Here is a 20,628-nt window from a genome sequence, read left to right as displayed (position 1 = left end):
TAGAAGTTTTCACTTCGTATAATTAAAAATCTCATCAGACGAAAATCTGCCTGTCATGCACATGACGTTTGAGTGACAGACTTCATAATTTATATTCTCAGAGACATGACATTCAGTACTTTCTTTTTTTTCCTTTTTTTGGAATTTTAAATCTGATCCCTAAATTTCTTTGTTTTTAGGGCTTCCCTGGTGGCGCAGTGGTTGAGAGTCCGCCTGCCGATGCAGGGGACGCGGGTTCGTGCCCCGATCCCGGGGGGTCCCACATGCCGCGGAGCGGCTGGGCCCGCGAGCCGTGGCCGCGGAGCCTGTGTGTCCGGAGCCTGTGCTCCGCGGCGGGAGAGGCCACAGCAGTGAGAGGCCCGCGTACAGCAAAAATAAATAAATAAATAAATAAATAAATAAATAAATAAATAAATAAATATTTGTTAAATGAATAAATGAATTCTACTGCAACCCTCGATGACCTCTTGTCCTGTGGGGAACTTTGCAAATTCACATCCAGTAAATGAGCAGAAGCCAGAAAATAAAGACTAAGCCTCCTTCTTTAGGGAATATAAAGTTCTAGGAGCCTGAAGTTCAGCAGTTAATGAGGGAAGAGAGAGAATGTCTTTTAAAACCTTATTGATATGAGTCTTTGGAAATTAATATTTTTTACATGAGGGGATTTGGGGGGCTTATCACTTGTTTTGAGCTTCTACATTTTAATTTTGCAAGTAGAAGGTAGCTCCCAGGGCTTCCCTGGTGGCGCAGTGGTTGAGAGTCCGCCTGCCGATGCAGGGGACACGGGTTCGTGCCCCGATCCCGGAAGATCCCACATGCCGCGGAGCGGCTGGGCCCGCGAGCCATGGCCGCGGAGCCTGTGTGTCCGGAGCCTGTGCTCCGCAACGGGAGAGGCCACAGCAGTGAGAGGCCCGCATACAGCAAAAAAAAAAAAAAAAAAAAAAGAAGGTAGCTCCCAAATCACTTTGCTTTTCCCCTTTTGTTCAGGAGTTTGGATATACCACTTTCATTCCTCTAGAATTCAGCTTAGTACCCATAAACACAAGTTCTTTAAAAACAGGTGTTTGATATAAGGATTTATTTTATCCTACCTTCTCTTATAGACTGAAATTGACTGATTTACTGCTTACTGCTTTGGAAAATCCAATAAAGTACATGGAGGAGAATGTGGAACAAAAGGTAAGTCTTCCAGTTTAGATTTAGTATAAATGAGAAGGAACTTTTTGTAGGAAGATCTTTTTGACCTGAGTGTACAATATGAGTAACATGTGAGAGACACTTTGTCCCTGCCTTGGCATCTTACCAGCATTCAGCTCCTGACACCTGGATGCAGTGGTACTCTGGAGGGAGCTTGCACTGCCTGGTCAAAGACGGTTAAATTTTCAGAAACGTTGGAGCCTGTTGACATGTTGGTAGCTCGAAGTGGGCATGGATGGGAATATTTACACTGTAGAAACAGACAAAATACTATGGATAGGTTTGTGTTTTTGAGAGCCCATTCTTAGACATTTACCAGCATACTGCCTACATGGAACCCAGTTTACAACTGGATGTATTTCGTTTAGACCCTCTCCTAGGGAAGAACAACTGAAACAGAAAAGTCACGTTTCCTTTTCAGTATCTCTTCACCTATGCATCCCCTACACTTTAGTTATTTCTTTTGTAAAACTAGATAACTGTTCCAATAACAATGTCTATTACCTAGGAAACAGACAGAATTATTTGTTCAACTAACATTCTTCATCAAGCTGATCAGACCCTCCGAAGAATTGTCTCTCAGACAATGAAGGAAGCGAAAGGTGTGTTGAGTAGTTAAGATTCTATTTAGTTGAGACTATTCTTTCCTGCTACTCTTGTTCCCTGGACGTGGGTAGTTTATTTGCTTTCATTCATAAAGTTTACATCATGTTTTCAGTTTAAATATGCAACTTGGTTATATTAAGCTAAAACTTCTACCTCTGGAACCAGGCATTCATCCATCCAATAGGTTTTTACTGAGTGGCTACTCTGTACTAGGCTTTATTTTGGATACTGGGGAGTTGAGAGGGAGCAGAACATCACAGTGAGGAGACAAACAAAAAATATACAAATATATGAATATATGCCGGTGCTCTGGAGAAAAGTAAAGTAGGGTAAGGCAAGGTAGTGATGGGAGGATTTATTTATTTATTTATTTATTTGCGGTACGCGGGCCTCTCACTGTTGTGGCCTCTACCGTTGCGGAGCACAGGCTCCGGACGCACAGGCTCAGCGGCCATGGCTCACGGGCACAGCCGCTCCGCGGCATGTGGGATCTTCCCGGACCGGGGCACGAACCCGTGTCCCCTGCATCGGCAGGCGGACTCCCAACCACTGCGCCACCAGGGAAGCCCTCCTTCAGGTTTTAAATATTGAACTCTTTGCTATATTTAAACTTTGATTTAAAAAATAACAGCAGCTTAACATTTCTTGAACTCCTTTTATATGCTAAGTGCCTTATAAATATAGTTTCTAGTCTTTAGAATCCTATCAGGTAAGTGTAATTTTACAAATGAGGAAATGGAAGGTCTGAGAGGATAAGTAACTTGCCCAAGGCTGAACTTAACACCTGCTAAATATTGTACCTGGGCAACCTGATGCTGAGCTAAGTCTGATTCTAGTTGGTGCTTTCTGTTATGTTCCCCCACATCACCAACATTTATTATTAATACCTTTACAAAAACTTAGAACATTGGAAAAAGAAACAATATACTAACCATATTGCTTTTCAGACCTTTTTGAACCATGATCCGTAAGCAGGTTATAATACTGTAACCTAGTGTGTAGCCCAGTACACAGACACACTCCTGCATAGAAACAAGTTTCACAAAACCTTCACATGTTTAATGAACTGTGTTCCATTTGATTCCATCTTAGAAAAACACTGGTTGCAACTTGCAACCCATTTATGCGTTGTAACCCAAAGCTTGAAAAAGAGAGCTGGAACAAAAATGGCATCAGATCAGAATGAAAACAAAAATTGTTGTACGAGTTCTTTCAACTATTTGCCTGTCCATAAAATGAAGGGAAGGGGGCATAGGGTTATGCCCAAATTACTCTTGACTCTTTTCCTACCCATTAATTTTGTGTGTGCGTGTGAAGGAGGTGGTACTAGCTTCTAGAACTGTGCTTAAATAAAATTTAAAAATTGTTCTCCTTCCATCAAGGAAGTGAAGGGACAACCCACAGAATGGGAGAAAATATTTGCAAATCACATCTCATAAGGGACTTATATCCGAAATACATAAAGGACTCTCACAACTCAATAATAAAAATAACCCAGTTTTTTAAATGGGCAAAGAATTTGAATAGAAACTTCTTCAGGGAAGATATACAAATGACCAGTAACCACATGAAAACATCATTAGTCATCAGGGAAGTGCTAACCAAAACCACAATGAGATACCACTGCACACCCACTAGGACAGCTAGAATCCAAAAGTCCACGTGGTAGGATGTGGAGAACTCAGAACCCACATACACCACTGCTGGGAATGTAAAGTGGTGCAGCTGATTTGGAAAACAGCCTAGCGGTTCCTCAGACAATTAAATGTAATTACCACAGGACCTAGAAACGAAAACGAATGTTCCTATAAAAATTTGTACACAAGTGCTTATAGCAGCATTATTCCTAATAGCCAAAAGGTAGAAGCAACCCAAATGTCCATCGGCTGACAAACAAAATGTGGTCTATGCATACAATGGATTATTCAGCCATAAAAAGGAATGACGTACTACAACATGGATGAACCTTAAAAACATTATGCAGGGCTTCCCTGTTGGCGCAGTGGTTGAGAGTCCGCCTGCCGATGCAGGGGACATGGGTTTGTGCCCCGGTCCGGGAGGATCCCACATGCCGCGGAGCGACTGGGCCCGTGAGCCATGGCCGCTGAGCCTGCGCGTCCGGTGCCTGTGCTCCGCAACGGGAGAGGCCACAACAGTGAGAGGTCCGCGTACCGCAACAACAAAAAAAAAACCCAAAAAACAAAACAACATTATGCAAAGTGCAAGAAGCCAGTCACAAAAGGGCACACATTATGAGTCCAGTCATGTGAAATGTCCACAATGGGTTAATCTAGAGACCTCAAGTAGATTAACGGTTGCTTAGGGATTGAGGGCAGAGAGAGGGGGAATGGAGTTAAGAGGGTGATACCTAAGAGTACAGATGATAAAAATGTTCAAAGATTGACTGTGGTGATAGTTGCTTGTATCTGTGAATATACTAAAACCACTAAATTGTAGTTTAAATGGGTAAACTGTATGTTATGTGACTTATATCTCTGTAAAGATGTTCAACAAAAACATCTCAGTCACACTACCCACATGGCTAGTGGCTGCTTGATAGAATAGGGCAGATATAGAATATTTCTATCGTTGTAGAAAATTATATTGGACAACTGTTCTAGGTATTGTCTATCAGGGCTTCAAAGCCAAATTGTCATTTTCTAGCTCTGCTTTTTTGCCTTACTACCTGTTAATTCAATAAGACTGTCAACTTATTTTGTCAACAAAAAGTCCCTTTCAGGTTTGCCTTTTCTGCTTGCGCATGTCATAGCAAGTTATTTAAATGATCTGCCTGTATCACATTAATGTGACCTTAGTCTACATGACACCAACTCAATTATGATTTATCGAAGAATCTGAATGGTTTGTCTGAAGTAATCAAATTAATTTCCTGCTGTCATCAGTCCAGCTTGATTTAATTTACACAAATAATTTGAGATTATCTTTATTTTAGGTGAACAGGTGTTTCCGTACAACTTGAAACTTCTAGCCGAAGAACTTAACAAGCTCAAAGCAGAGTTTTTGGAAGACCTAAGACAAGGAAACAAAAAATACCCGTGCTTTCAACAAACCATGGACTTATCAGATGTTATTTCTTTTTTTCATTATGAGAAAGAAAACATTGTACAGAAGTATTTTTCAAAGCAGCATTAAAACTTGATTTCCAATCAAAGCCATTTTGGTTACGATTTTGCAAACTAATTTAAACAATTCTGTATTACTGGATGTTTTCTAGGCCAATGATGTGAATTGCCAAAGGGGGCGGGGAATCAGTCCATTCTAAAAGATCCATTTGTCATAACAGAAACTACTTCAGTCAGTCACTTGTCAGATGTGACATGGATAATTAAGCATCAGAGGAAGCCTTCCTCATTTATGTGCCAGAACAGTTTGGGGGGCAGGGGTCACACCTTAAATAAAGAGAAGAAATTAGGAAGGAGAAAAGATGCTCATTATGGAACTGTTTTTGCTTTTAACTCATGCAACGTCTTCTCATGGGTAAGGCACTCTACAAACCCAAACCAAGGTAGCCATAAAATCTTCAAAAAAAATTAACATTTTACACACTGGAAAATTATTTTAAAAATTGGATCGTAGTTTTCAAAAAAGAAAAATCGAGATCATTAGAAAGTGTTATTTTTTATTCATATATTACAAAAGCAGAGCTTCATTCACAATATGAACTACATACTAGATAGAGTTATTTCAGCATTAAACTGCTTTCTGGAATCCCTAAACAATAGTGTGTTTTGCAACCATACTCAAGTTTTATGTTTTACATATAAAATACGTTCTTGACATCAAAGTACATATTAACAAAACCAAGTTCTAGAAACCATATACCCTCTAAGACTACTTAATGAAAAGTCCTTAGCAGGGAATTTTTAAAAAAATAATACATCCATTTGATAAATATTTTTGTAGAACTTAAATGAGGTTTATCTCTGAACATTTTTTTAGTAATATTCCCTTTCTCAAACAGTTCTGCAGGTGAATGGCAAACACTTATTTCTAAAATGAAATAGCACTGGAAAATATCCAGTGAAATTTTTTCAAAGTAAAAGTCTAGCCTTTACTTGAATTTCAAGAAGTTGTAGCTACATACTATATTCATAAAATCTGAAATAAAATTACTCCCTGTTAATCTCTTCACAGTTTCTTAAAAAAAATATTAGTGGAGATAAAGTATCTACCAACTTTAAACATCTAAACTTATGTTCACTGAACAAAAATAAATTTAGTTTCAGAACATTGCCTGTTAACAGCAAAGTATTATAAATAGTGCATGTTAAACTTTTCTGAACTCATTTCTATAAAATATTTGATTAAAAATAAAATGGGAGAAACATATTCAATACTTAATAGAAGATACTAACATCTTTCCAATACAGAATTTAACTCACAAAAAATTTAAATAAAATCCTAAATATTTTTAGAAATACAATACTAAAAAAGTTTCTAAGGTAGATTTGCTTCAAAAACTTTAGTGCATTTAGAATTAACTACAGCTTTCAAGCATCGATACCTTTGGAATACAACTGTGCTCTTTAAGTCCTAGGAATTTTAAAATTATACATTCTAGTTTGCAATTGTGAAAAAAAATCTGTTTGAACTAAATGTACTTTCAAAACATCTCTTTAGTTCTCAGAAAAAAATGTATTTGTCACTATTTGGCCCAGAATATACAGTAAATAAACTGGTTTTAACATGAGAGTTCTTTTTTGTTTAATGAAAACTTTCATTTTCTATTTTGTGGTATTGCTTTTATATGAAGAATAAAATAGAAGAAAAAAATAACCACAAAAGCTTCCAAATGACAGCAACTTGTTTCTGACAATATATACATACGAGGGCCAAGTTACACATTTGGAAATGGCTGCACTAAAACTGATCTGAGCAGTGAGCGCTCCAAGCAACAGAGCAGAACAGGCTGCAGACTTTAGATTCACAAGCCTCAGATTGACAAGATTTGTTTGCAGAAACTCCTTGATGCTGCTTTTTCAACAATGTGATGGAGATTCGTTTAGATTGGATATTAAACCACAGAACTCATTTTAATGGCTTTCTAGCATTGGGAATGGAGGGCAGAAGACGCACTAACTTGGCACTTGGGGGTTTTTGTGGACTTACACCATCAACATTACCCTTTCACTTACTATTAAGTGTAGAAGTCCTTCTTAGTTATAATGCTTAATAGTTAGAATACTTGCTTAAGAAGCCAATTAGTAACTTTCAAGATTTGAACCAAATTAAAAATAAAAATTTTGCAAAGTACACAGAAACCAACAGTCACAATATATTTTATTGTTTGACCAAGCTGTCCTCAGAGTACGCTAGTTATTACACAAAAACAGCCTCCTAATCAAAATTAATTACTGTGGATTTATATAGCAAGTTTTACTTTTGTAAACAAATACCATGTTTAAATGCATTTTTATATCTATTTCCACACTTTTTTTATCCTCTTCTACTAATGACGATTCGATTCACAGTTTTATATAGTTTTCTTGCTGTACATTAAAGACTGGTAAAACTGCAAATAAGCATTACAACTTGAATTCACAGAAAATATCTTAAATGGCCAATTCTGAAGAGGAGTCTAGAATTCGTTTTGGACATATGTTCTCATTTTTGTAAATATCACTTCACCATCACCTTTTCCCATGTGTTTCTATACCTACCTTTTCTTGAAAATTATGGGCAATAAATGGATAGAAGGCAGGAAAAGGAAACTTCAGATTTTGGGGGGAAGGACCGCATTTCCTAGGAATAAGATGGATGACTTCCACTGTACCTCTTTGGTCATCAAAGGAATAGGAGGAATAACAGATTCTCAGTATAGTTATCAACCTCACGTGTAACATCAGACTGAAGATTTAAATGAACAGTTCAGATTAAAAGGAAAAAAGGCATCTTCATAGATAATCCTCTGATATTTCTAGCATTCTTATGTATTTACCTGTAGTTTTTAAAATAAATTACAAGTATAATAAAAAGAATCCAATGGAAAATTGCTGTTTGTTTAAGCTACAAGTTGAATAGGCAGGTATTTTAAATATTAAACTCCATTTTCAATTTCAAGTCTTAAGTTTCATTTCTTTTCAGAACTTTTACCTCATTTTTATAACTTTAACAGAATTAAATGTTTTATATTTTCCCTTATGGAAAAAAGAAAGATTTGCTAAACTGAAATTGCTTTACTATTATCAGGTGAAATTAAACTACTGATTCAACTAAGCTATGTTAACTAAATAGTTTTTAATTCAGGGCAATTTTAAAGGCAATTCCTCCACTAAACGTTGAAATAAGTTGTAACAGATTTTGTAAGAGAAAGTAATTTACCATTTTGAAATTATGGCAGAAATAACATCTGGCTGCAGTGTAGATGTTGAAATACCAAGGGCATCTACCAGCCTTGAAGTTTTTATGGACCATAAATGTGAGAAATTTAAATGACTACTTGTAAGATTATCATTGCACTCCAATTCTCAAATGTCTAAATGAAAGGAAAAAACAGACACCAACGTGTCCAACTGTTCTAAAACATAAAAGACCCTGATGAGGTTTTTATGGGGAAAAAAAAAGAGGAAATTTTGTTTCCACTGTCAAATTTATACTATGTATAGACTTTAAATTGGCAAACACCTTAATAGGGATGACACCCCCCACCCCTCCCCTGCAGAAAACAACAGTAAACTACAAAACACGAAAAGGCAAACCAAGTAAAGCATAAGTGATTGTTTTCCATCAGTGTTGGTTATGTTGCCCTCTTGCAAAATGACAGGCAAAATCATACCTGTTTTTACATTTGCACCCACATATGTTACACTGAAAAGGATTTTCATAACCATGACATCCCATATGAATAGTGTAAAGGATATTGTCGGCAAAGTACACATCACAGTGCTGGCAGTGGTGTAGAAGCTGAGGGTCCTGGACCGGCAGGGTTGGAGCCGGAGTGCTTGGCTGACTGTTTCCCATGCTGGGAGTACTCGTGTGAGCACTTGGTTCACTGCTCGGACCTGCCACCGGACTATAGTTCCTCTGACTATGTGATGGCCGAGCTTCAGGGCTAGTGGGAGAGGAGCTCTGAGGAACACTGGCTGACACGGCAGAAACTACCGCTTGAGCAGAGGGCTGCTGCATCATGAAAGGCTTCTCATCAGGGCAGGGAACGACATCAGGGGATGTGGGGTTTTGGTTTTCAGGCGGCAAACTGGACAACTGTCCTGCGAGAGTTGACAGCTGGTTCAAAGGGTTGTCAACCATGAGTTCTTGGGGGTCCCTTGGCAGGCCACCAGCTGGTGTGGTTTTTGCCATACTTTCATAGGAGTCAGTCTGGATATTCGGGATTTCATGGGTAAAGTCATTAAGGTAGTCTGGCTTCTGAACCACCATGGAAGGTGGGCTTAAGTTGATTAGTGCTCGTCTGCTATAGCCCAGATTGCTTGTTTTCTTCTGTAAAACCCCCCACATCTTCTTGCTACTTAAGGAAGACCTAGTACCTTTAATTGGTACCATTTTATGCTTGCGCCTTCGGTGATGGGACAGGTTACTTCGATCACTGCAGCGGAAGGAACACAATTCACATTTATATGGTTTTTCTCCTGTATGGGAACGCATATGGGCTTCCAGATGACGCTCATAAGCAGATGCAAATGGACATAAGTGACATCTATGAGGTTTCTCACCTGTTTAAAAAGAAAAATGGGGGAGAAACTGCAAGAGTAGCTCATTTATGAAAAGTTTCATATTTTGTCCATTCATTAGAATTCAGAAATTGATCAAAAAATAAAATGCTTTTCAGAATAACACATTTGCAAAAAAATTATTAAAATTTATTAAGAAACCTGCATATAACAACCTTTATACTATATTGACTAGTGGAATGAATCCCCTTCACAGAAGCGATGGCTAAGGTGACATCTGAGGGGTAGCAGGGTAGCCTGCAACCGTACAGAAACCTTTCCCCTGGTCTGCAAAGGAAACGTACTTAGTAAGGATAAAGATCAAAACATTTTATCACTTCATGCTGTCTTCAGCATTAACCTGCCCAACTGAGAAGCAGACAGATGCTGAGATTATTTAGATTAAGAAGGAAGATGGCTAAGGAAAGGGAAGCTGTACAAGGGGCCTCATTTCCTTGTATGCTATATTCTACTGCTGTGTAAAAATGGAGTCACTTCTCCATTTATTCAAACCTTACATCCACCTTCATTTTCAAACTATCACAACTATTTATATGATAGATCAACCTGCCCGTAAAGAAATGCCCTCTCCAGCCACCTCTCCGTTACCTGTGTGGATTCTGATGTGTTCAATGAGCCGTGCGGTGCCTTTGCTGGCATAGTTGCAGTACCGACACTTGAGCTTCCCATCAAAGGTCCTTTCAAACCCGTCTACTAACATTCCTGAGTTTTCATCCAGGGAAACTTCAACAGATGGGTGATCAAGTCCATTCTGATCACCATCTGTTCCAGCTATAAACAAAGTATAGCAAAAGAAATTATGCGTCTCAGAATCAACTCAATTTAGCAATTTAGTGTTGAGTGGTAGAAAATCTTTCATAAATTGACCGTTTGCTTAGCACAAAAATCAGTCTTTCTGAACTGAGGTTAACTTTATACAAAAGCAGCATTCTATTAGGGAGATTTCAAATTACTAACACATAAATTATATCAGTCCTCAACATACTTTTGAGGAAGGTAACAGGGTATGGTATTTATTTGACAGGTAAGGAGACAGGGGGGTAAACAGTGATGGCGGTGACACATGTTTAAGCTTCTAGCCACTTCTACAAACACAATGGGCAATCATGATCATCTCCCAAAATCCTCATCTATTTCATCTAAAACAATTAATGTTGAGTTTTGCAGTTCCACTCAGCTTACACGTATGTTCTAGATTCTGGGTTGCATTTAGGATCTTAAAATTCTAATTAAGCACATATAGGGAAATGTTGTCTCTGCTACCTCTGAATGTTATGATCTGTAAGAATTTCAGAGTTAAGAGGTGTTTGGCTGTTTGCTTTTAACCTAATCAAACGACTTCCTTGTATAGATAAAGAAACTGAAGGGGCAAGTGCTCATGATCTGGAAAACCAACAGACGGGGGACTACAACCCTGCTCTCTTGGACCTCAGCCCAGGAATCGTACCCTAAAGTACTAAGAGGGAAATGTCTGTTCCTACAGCTTCATGGGAAAAGCACTTCTACTCCATCTGCCGGCGGCAGCAGTGCAGGAGCAGACAATTCAAGCCCTTTGCTCTACTGTTTCCTCTATCCTTCACGAGGAGAAGTGACTTTGCTGGTTGGTGCAAGTCCAACATCCAACAGGCCCGTTGCATTGGAGGCACAGCAAGGCTCAGTGTCCCCCCTTCTCCCATTGCTTTCCCAAGCCAGTAACTCCCGAAACAGAATGTGTATACGAAATCACTTGGGGATCGTATTAAAATACAGCTTCTGATTCAGTAGATTTGGGGTGGCACGTTGACGTTTTGCACCTCTCACAAGCTCCCAGGTGATGCCTGGTCTCCGCTGTTGCTGGTCCCTGGATTACAAGGCCCTAGACCATCTAGGTCAAGGGTCCTGGTCTCTGCTGTTGCTGGTCCCTGGATTATAAGGCCCTAGACCACCTAGGTCAAGGTTTAGCAAATTTTTCCTATAAAGGTCAGATAGCAAATACTTTAGGCTTTGTGGGTCACATGGTCTCTATCCCAGCTACTCAACTCTGCTATTGTAACTCAAAAACAGCTATAGAAAACAGGTAAACTAGCAAGCATGGCTATGTTTCAATAAGACTTTATTTATGGATGCTAAAGTTGGAATTTCATATAATTTTCATGTCATGACATTATTTTTCTTTTGTTCCCCCCCCACCCCAACCATTTAAAAGTGTAGAAACCACTCTGAGCTTGCAGGTCGTGTAAAAACAGCAGTCTAGATGGGGCCCACTGCCTGTAGTTTGCTACCTCCTGAGCTAAGTTCAGAAATAGATTCCAGTCTTGGTGTGGTAAGCAAACCAGACAGTCTATCTACTGTAGGTCAGGTAGAATAGGCTCAGGTAGGTCACTGCTTTCTCTCTTCTGGTTTCTCCTCCTAGGTGGGTATACATGGTTGGCCTTCTCTTCATTTTAAGAGAAGAAACAGAAACCCCTATTTTGCCTCAGGTCTAACCCAGATTTCCTAATGGCCAAACCCCTTATGTAATGAAGCTGGACCCCCTTTTTTGGTTCCTTGTCTGCTGTTAGCTAACAGAACCAGGAGAATGGGAAGGGAATTTAGAACCCCTAACCTTCCCACAAGACCATAATGCATCTCTGGGCCACGGTAAGCCCTGCTGGAGCTTTACTTTCCCTCAGCAAAAACTTGACATGTTTAAAGAAGGGAAAAAAAACTGCCCATATCTTTCTAGGAAAAATGGAATGATTCACATTAGTGAACAGTAGTGGGCTTCATACTACGGGTAATGACACACAAACACTAATATATTTATAAAAAGTGAATTATGTAATAGTATTAAGATGAGTCTACCTCCCTGAAGAGCCTCTGCTTCTTTGTCCCCACTAACTGATCCAGAAATCATGTTGACATGATGGGTCTGCTGAGTCAGGTATTCCTGGAAATCTTTCACGAAGTCCAAAGGCTCTGGTTTCTTTTCACCCATCTTTGCTTTTGATTTTTTTTTTTTTTTTTTTTTTAGTTTACAGTTCGTTATACCTACAGGGGAAAAAAATGAAATAATTTTACATTATTTAGGGAGATACAGTACATATTAAAACAACAACAGTGACAAAGATTATTATGTGCCAGGCACTACAAAGCAACAGAGAACACAGTCCCCGCCTTTAAGTATCTTATAATCTTCCTGATGAACTAAAGAAACACAAAATGGTGAACAATATATTTAATATTTAAATAAACTGGGATTCAAACTTAGTTTTTAGAGGATAGAAAGAAATTACAAAGAGAGGAAAAAAGAGAAAATAAATTCAGAGGAAAGAAACAGGCATATCAGCAGGGATTATCAATGAATGAGACGGTAGAGAAACCAAGTGGCTCAGTCGGGGCTGTTGCAGAGAATTTGTGGATGACGGACATGGAGCATACCTGCGTGTCCAATCCAGTCGCTACAAGCCACATGTAGCTACTGAGGGCTTAAATGTCGCTAATGCAAATGACCTGAGTTTCTTATTTTATTAACTTAAAAGTGAAATAGCTACATGTGGCTAGTGACTATCATATCAGACAGCAAAGGCTCTTAAAACATAGGGTTCACATGAATGAGTACTCTAGAAGTAGGTGATCTACAACAGGGGGTGGCAAACTTTCTGTAAAAGACCAGACAGTAAATATTTTAGCCTTTGCAGGTCATGCGGTCTCAGCTGCAACCACTCAACTGTCACTATAGCTAAAAGCAGCCACAGACACTATGTAAAGGAATAAGTGGGACCGTGTTCCAATAAAGCTTTAAGAAAACAGGAACAGAGCCAGGTTTGGCCTATGGGCTACAGTTTCCTGACCCCTGCCCTAGAAATCCAAATCCCTACCTCTACCACCACCCAGCATCCTACTCATTCTGAAAATAAGGAAAAAAAAAAAATTAAAGAAAAAAATCCCTGATGCTGATGTACAGAGAATAAGCCTCATGTCAGATTTTGTAGTCATAAACGAAACTGGTCCTCACACAGGTTTATAGCCCAAATTCGCAAATCAAATAACCAAAAAGTTTCCTAGTAAGAACAAGCTGAGGAAGTCTAGCACCTAGGAGACAACAGGTCTTTTTCTTCCAATAAAAATATATTTATGTAAATGTATATGGTCTTCTTAAATATGCCATATGCTAAAAATTTCTTTCCCTAAACCCAACTATTTAATGAGTAATTTACTATCTAAAAAAGTTCTCATCTTTAATAGCCAGTAGTAGGCACTTAAAGCCAATGATTAGTCACTTCTCTGTATATATGCTTAAATTTTTCTCAAAGCATAACATACACACAGAAAAGCACATCAATCCTAAAGGTAGAGCTCGGTGAATCATCACAAAATGAACACATCCCTAAAATCAGCACCCATGTCAAGAAACAGAAGGCTACCAGCATCCCAGGAGCCCCCGGTGCACCTTTCCAGTACTAATCCCCACCCCCACCCCCGTGCACCAGCAAGGGCTCCACAACCCTGACTTCTGAAATTGCTGGGCCACCAGATATGCATATATTCAGCTTTAGATAATGCCAAATCATTTTTCAAAGTGACTGTACCAATTTACACTCCCACCAGTGGGGGACAAGAGTTTTGTTGCTACACGTCCTCACCAACACTCAGGTATTTTTTGCCTTTTTCATCTTAGCCACCCTGGTGGGTGTACAGTGGTATCACACTGGTTTTAATTTGTATAGCTTGACAATTAATTAAGCTGTGTACTTCAATTATCCACTATAACCTCTATTTCATACCCAGTGAAGTATCTGTTCACGTTCATTTTTCTATTAGGTTGTCCATCTTTTTCTAAGTAATATGTAAGAGTTCGTCTAATATTCTGGATATGGGTTCTTTATTAGATATGTATATGTTAAGTACTTCTCCCACTCTGTGGTTGCCACCTTTTCATTTTCTTAATGGTAACTTTTGATGAACCGACATTCTTAATATAGTCCAATTTACCCATTCCTCCCCACCCCGCCCTTTACAGTTAGTTGTTGGTGTCCTTGCCTATATTTTACATGAAGGTGTTCTTCTGTATTTTCTTCTAAAAATTTTATTACTTTTTTTACCTTTCATATTTTTATCTGGAATTGAGCTTTGTGTATGGTGAAGTAAGAATCAAAATATACTTTTTTCCCCAAGGAGACATCCAACTGTCCTAACAACATGCATTTAATAGACCAGCCTTTCTCCACTTGACTCTTTTATCACCTTTCTAAATCAGGTGATTATATATGTGATTCTACTTCTGGATTCTCTATTCTGTTCCACTGGTCTATTTTTGTCTATCCTCACACTAACACCACACAGTCTTAATAATAAAAATCTTAATATCTCAGTAATTTAAGTCCACCAGTTGTTTTTCTTCTTCAAGAATATTTGGGCTACTCTGGGTCCTTTTCAGCCTAAGTTTTTCAGCGGCAAGAAATGTGGAGCTGTGGAAATGAGATAAAAGCACATTTTCTAATTAACAAAAGCTTGATCAACATTTTAAGAACTAAGACTTCTATTTTAATTGACTTAACTAGAAATCTACTGGAAACAGACTACCTTGACTGTGTTGCTACTATAGATCACTGAACTGTATAACAATTAGTTCCTTATTAGGATCTAATAAGGAACACGGGACTAGTTTTGGTTTCCCTTGTTTACTGGCCCCAGACTGATATATTTTACTTTCGTATTTGTCTTCCTCTCTTCTTACATTTAATTTGTTCTTTACTCTGAACACATTTAGCCAAATAAGAACCTGCAGGTGACCAAATTCTCACTTTTCTTGATGCAACATGTACGAATAGTTCCTTTCCTCCCTTCTTAGAAGATGCCTAGGGGTTTATTATTATTACTATCTCTTTTCACTGTTTTCTAGAAAGTTGAAGCTACCGAAAATCTGTCCTCTGGATCAACAGAATATTATGGTATTAGGTCAAACTTACTAGCTTAAAGACTCTGAACAGGGTCTTCTCTAGCCTTAGTTTCCTACTTTGTAAAATGAGATAATAATACCAGATTGCAGTGCTGTTTTAAGTTTTACAGATAAGTGTAAAGTATCTCACAAGATGTGTAGTTTACGGCATGTTCTCAGACGACAGTCCCTATTTCTGCAGCCAAAAATGGTTATACCTTGGATTAAGAAATTCCTCACTGTCCCAGATTCCAAGTGTCTTATGCTACCATTGTATATATCTCTTTTTTAGTTACAATGAAACAAACATGGTCCACCTTAGTCTCAATTATTCATATATCCCAATTTGCAATTTCCCAAATCAATTTACAATTTCCCAAAACTCATCTCTTCTTATTTCACTCTTTTAGGCCACCTCTTTAAATCACTTGCTTTAGTCTGGCTCTGCTTTCTCAATCTTAAGGATCACTGCTGGTTTCTGAACACGTCTGTTTCAGTTGCCTTTTTCCCATCTTACCTTGTTGACTTGAACTGCTCTTCTGTTTCCTAATCACTGATTAGTATTTGTTTTATGACTATACTTGATTCTGCTGATTATTTGTCCTTTAAAATTTGCCCTCTGGTTAGGGGGGAAAAAAGTGAGCCAGTCGGCTCCAATGAAAAAGATTATCAAGAATAAAATTAAAAAATAATCTATAATAAGATTATATCTCAATAAAACTGAAAAAGAAACCCCACACCTCAAAACATACAGGGATGGGGAGCAATGTAAAAGTATACATAAAAAGGTAAGAAATATAGCAGATAAAGATGAAGAATGAATTCCAAAAAGACAGAGAAAATAAAGAGAAATGCTTTTGAAAAAAATGATCAAGAAATTTCCAGAATTAAAGATTTCTTTTAATTCTATCTGAAAGGGTTCATAGAGTGCAAAATAGAATATATAACAATAAATAACACTTAGACACATTATTGTGAAATTTTAAAATCTCAAGGACAAAGAGAATAATATGAAACTTTCTAGTGAGGAAGAGCAGCCCATCCACATAGGAAAAGCAATCAGATATTGAGTATCAATGGCAACACTGGGTGCAAGGAAACAACAGAGCAGTTATTTACTCCAACTTAGAATGTTTTCACTTCCTCAAGCTGCTACAGGCTAGCTTCCAAAAATCTACATCACCATTAATGGAGAAAATTTAGATGCATTCCCTTTAGAATCAAGAAGGCAAGCATGCTTGCATCACTACAGCTCTTCAACACAGTACTGAAGCAGGTAAAGACCCCACAATATAAAAAGGAAAAAAGTAATAAAAGGTTTAAGGACAGGGAGATACCTCTCCCCCCACCCCCCCAAAAAAAGAAAAGAGTAAGATCTGGGAAGTTGTTTCTTAAATTGTAAACGCTGTAAGGCCCTACAGATTGTCTGTGTTCTAATTATAAAAGCTATATAATTTAGAAAGAAATCCTGGTATTTCATTGCAACTCTGCATCACCTCTTGCCAATCAGTTCACATGAAAACTGATGTTGCCACTGGAAAACATCTGAACATACTTTGATAGGCTTCAATAAGCAAGATCAATCTTACCAAATCCTGATTAGAAAGCATAACACTGCTAAGGTACATGTGATAATGCAGAAAAAAAAGGCACAGGACTGCCATGAAGAAGAAAATGATATTTTTATACATGCATCTCAAGTTTTAAGAACTCAAATAAGCCTAATCACAGAGAACGACTGGCATATTTTGACAGTCTTGGCTATTATCACATTGTCACATTGTAAGTTTCACTGTGCTCCCCGCCAAAAATTGTATGCCGATTTTCAATCAAAATGCATGATGGACTTAAAAAAACAACAACAATAAAGGATGCCAATGAAAAAAGGGAAGATAACATTGTAAACTTGAGAGAAACTCTATTCTTAAGAATTTTAAATATATTGATATGGTTTATAGTTGTAGACATTCTGCAATGATTTAAAATTTGTCTTCCCATCCCTAAGCATTTTTGTGCCCACTTGACCTATATCACCTCCCCACCATGCAGCATTACAGGCCCTTGCAGAGCTCTAGTCTGCACAACAGATGAGTATGCATGAAAGATGCCTAAATCCGGATGGACTCTATGATTCAAACCCCAGCTTTCTCCATCTCAAGTCAGTATTTCTAAGCACAATAAATAGAAAAAGAATAATTCTGAAACTACAGAAGACTTCTTGATATCAAAAAAAAAAAAAAAAGTTTTGCATCCAAACCATCTTCCTGTCTTTAATAAAGTAATCATCAGTCTTAGGACCAAATGTTTAATCTAAGAACTCCATAAATTAACTGGTATCTGGAGGTGCATCTAAGACAGTGATAAATTTTAAAACCTTTGTGAATGTAACATAAAAATCTACGTTAGGAATCAGCAAACGATAATGCTCTCATTCCCGTACTTTATGATTATCATTTCTTATGATACAGCAAAATTTCTGAGTCCTCCCTGTGACCCTTCTGATTAAAGTTAAGTTGGTATGGTATTCCATGGGGTATAGATACATGTGTATAAAGAAACTGGCTAGAATGCACCTAAATTATTTTTATGCCAATAGCTCTCCCAAACTATCCATTCAAAACTCACAAATAAGGTTCTTAGAAAACAACCAGAGACCACTCATGCTAGTGAAGGAAAGAAGCAGTTGAGGAATAAGCTTTGATATCCCCAAAGAACACAAAAACTTCTTTACCTTTAAGCAGGTAACTTAAACTGTTCTTGACCTTCCTTGGGTTCTGATATTCAAGTCCTCTGATCTTCAGTCTCATAAAAGGGAAGTTGTCCATCAATACACACACAACCAACCCCTCTTAACCAGGGGCAAACAATGTAAAGCAGCGGCATCATGATGCAAATTAGAAGACAACCACAACTATGAAATAGAGGTGATATAAGAACCAGAAAGGGCTCTTTAACCTACCCTCCTCCCAAACTCTAGATTTTGAGAACAACATGATTAGGCAATAGTAGGATCTATTTTATTCATCTACCATTTCTGGTAGGGTTATTAAACATAAGGTAACTAACAACTAATTTCCTTATACAGTAACTTAATTTGGGGTTTAGGCAGGCCTATACACATTAAGTGACTGCAGTTCTATTGAATGTGTTTACTTTTATAGCTTAATAATCATGGTCACTGAAAGATTTACTCTGCCATAGAATACATATCAATGGAGAAGTCTAACAAATGAGGTTTCGTTTGTACAGAGAATAACATGGACTTCAAAAAGAATTAGAACACATTTCCTCTGATTACATAACCATCAAAAAAAAAAACAATTCTCTGAAGGCAAAAAGGGACATTATGAGGTGCTGAGAAATCAGAAAACATAATATAAAAGTAAAACTTAAATAAATACAAGCTGGGAAAAATAAAAAAGAGGAGTTACACAATCTAACCTTTTCACCCCAAATCAGTTCCTCCTTTTTCTTGCCACTCCAACATGGATGAAATGTAGAGTAATCGAAATTTACTCTGGAGATACACCAAAGGACTCCAAAAGGCCATGGAGGGAATTTCAACTAAAATTGAAAAGCCATACAGAGGTCTGCAAAGAAAAATACACCACAAGTCAAAACCTTTGTGACAAAAAATTAGGATCTATGGGTTTAATAAGCTAATAAAATAACTTGTGCCAATTTTACCACTACCAGAAAAGAAAACTAAGCTAACGGACAAACAACAAAGCAGCAGGTTCACTTCAGCAAAAGCTCCAAATAATCACCAAAGAGTAACATGCATCAGTGTGACTATCCTTTTTTTTCCACTGGTGGATTTCATTTTTTGGCAAAAATGTTACTGTCTTTCCAAATTAAGTTATTAACTTCATTTGTTCGTAGTACACTTCTAAAAGGCTCAGGGGCCCAGGCTTAGTACTGCTGAACAGCTACAATTGCATAAAAACAAGGTACTAGCCTAGCCCCACAGGGAAACATTTGTGAGAAAAGGTTTAGAAAAGAAAACCCACCAGGCACGCCCAATAACAGCACATCTGATTCCCATCTTTATTATCCTCTCTATCACAACTCAAAACACTTAGGGTTTTCTTGGGAAACACTTGGGACCCCTGGGGGCAAAAAACACAAAACGTCTCAATTCGCTGTAACAAACTCCCAAACTTGTATTAACCTGTAGCTGTGTTGAATGCACAACATAAACCAAAATTAAACGGGATTTGTAAAATTGTTAGTCCAGACGTTTAAAAAGTTGTTCTAAGGAAGTTGTGTTTCTTTCAAACTGAAGTTCTGTAGAGCTCACCATTTAAAACGGCTTTACTTCTTCTCCCACTTGTCACTCCTCTTCGGGCCTAAACAGCACACTAAGGGGACACTAAATGGGCCACGTGGTTAGTGGCAGCTAGAACCGGTTTAACTTCTATTTAGATTCAATTTACCGAGCACTTACTAGATGCATGGCTTGACTACTCGCACGCCGGACAGTTTATTAAAAGACTTAAATCCTGCACGAACCTGAACAGTTCTTCGCTGCAAAATCGTCCCCAAACCTCACATCTCCCCCAAAATTAGAGTGCACAAGCAGTAGAAACGGATCTAGGAAGGACCGTCAGATAAAAGACGGAGGCTTTAAAAAGTCCTCCCAACGAACAGCCCGGAACTGGCGTCGGGGCGGCATCCTCACCAGGATTCGGAACACCTAGGAGACGCGCACCTCGGCTGATCCCCTGGCCCCGGGAGCCGGTGAAGACGCAAACCTCGGGGCGCCCCCACCACCACGACCACCTGTCAGAGCGAGAGGCAGCTCCCTACCCAGGAGCCGCCAAGCCCCTGCCAGACGGCGACGCCACCGCAGGGGCCGCTCGCTTCCTCGGGGCTCCCGCGGCCAGACACCGCAACCTCCGCGCTCGGGCCAGGAAGGTCCAGGATCGTGACCCCCGCCGACCAACCGACCACGCCCGCCCCTTCCCTGAGGCTGAGTTCAGGGCGGAGTCAGCCCGTCGCGAGCACCCCGCTCTCTCCTCCCGCCGCTCCTTCTTAACCGCTCTCCTCCTTAACCGCTCTCCTCAGCCGTGTAAGCGCCGTCCGAGCCGGTAACCAGCTACTTACCTCCTGACAGCCGCACCGAGTAACCCCTTCCGCCTTGTTCAACGCCGCTACTGTCGCCGTCGCCCCCGCCGTCTTCGTCACCGCCGCCATGTTTGTTGTGTCTCCTGTTCA

At 38.9% G+C, this 20,628-nt stretch overlaps 2 protein-coding genes across 4 annotated transcripts in view; one reads left to right on the top strand and one right to left on the bottom strand.

The window, feature by feature from the left end:
• The window catches only part of PSTK (phosphoseryl-tRNA kinase), a 25,172-nt gene extending 19,089 nt beyond the window's left edge, over positions 1–6,083 (top strand). The window contains exons 5-7 of the mRNA XM_060098567.1: positions 1,104–1,179; positions 1,706–1,799; positions 4,757–6,083. Of these exons, the coding sequence (XP_059954550.1) occupies positions 1,104–1,179; positions 1,706–1,799; positions 4,757–4,956 (370 nt within the window). The 3' untranslated portion in view covers positions 4,957–6,083. The remainder of the gene's footprint in view (positions 1–1,103; positions 1,180–1,705; positions 1,800–4,756) is intronic.
• On the bottom strand, positions 5,427–20,628 carry IKZF5 (IKAROS family zinc finger 5). 3 transcript variants are annotated; one of them, XM_060098544.1, is made up of 6 exons: positions 20,518–20,628; positions 19,712–19,783; positions 18,853–19,001; positions 12,336–12,521; positions 10,101–10,283; positions 5,427–9,494 (listed from the first exon to the last, which is right to left on the bottom strand). In XM_060098544.1, the coding sequence occupies exons 4-6, from the start codon at positions 12,466–12,468 to the stop codon at positions 8,551–8,553; spliced, it is 1,260 nt and encodes a 419-aa protein (XP_059954527.1). In that variant the 5' UTR covers positions 12,469–12,521; positions 18,853–19,001; positions 19,712–19,783; positions 20,518–20,628; the 3' UTR covers positions 5,427–8,550. The 3 variants fall into 3 exon arrangements, with proteins under 3 accessions (XP_059954527.1, XP_059954518.1, XP_059954537.1); XM_060098535.1 differs by lacking the exon at positions 19,712–19,783; XM_060098554.1 differs by lacking the exons at positions 18,853–19,001; positions 19,712–19,783.

Source organism: Mesoplodon densirostris, chromosome 1 (genome assembly GCF_025265405.1).
Source record: "Mesoplodon densirostris isolate mMesDen1 chromosome 1, mMesDen1 primary haplotype, whole genome shotgun sequence".
Classification (NCBI taxonomy): domain Eukaryota; kingdom Metazoa; phylum Chordata; class Mammalia; order Artiodactyla; family Ziphiidae; genus Mesoplodon; species Mesoplodon densirostris.
The sequence above is the reverse complement of the archived record's forward strand: the minus strand, read 5'-3'. Positions and strand labels throughout refer to the sequence as shown.

What these genes read in the sequence shown, in the direction of transcription:
- IKZF5 (XM_060098544.1), bottom strand. Translation starts at nt 12,468, where the DNA reads ATGGGTGAAAAGAAACCAGAGCCTTTGGACTTCGTGAAAGATTTCCAG. An exon ending in AGCAGAGGCTCTTCAGGGAG is followed by an intron (nt 10,284 to 12,335) that starts GTAGACTCATCT and finishes CTTTGTTTATAG; the next exon opens with CTGGAACAGATGGTGATCAG. An exon ending in ACACATCAGAATCCACACAG is followed by an intron (nt 9,495 to 10,100) that starts GTAACGGAGAGG and finishes CTTTTTAAACAG; the next exon opens with GTGAGAAACCTCATAGATGT.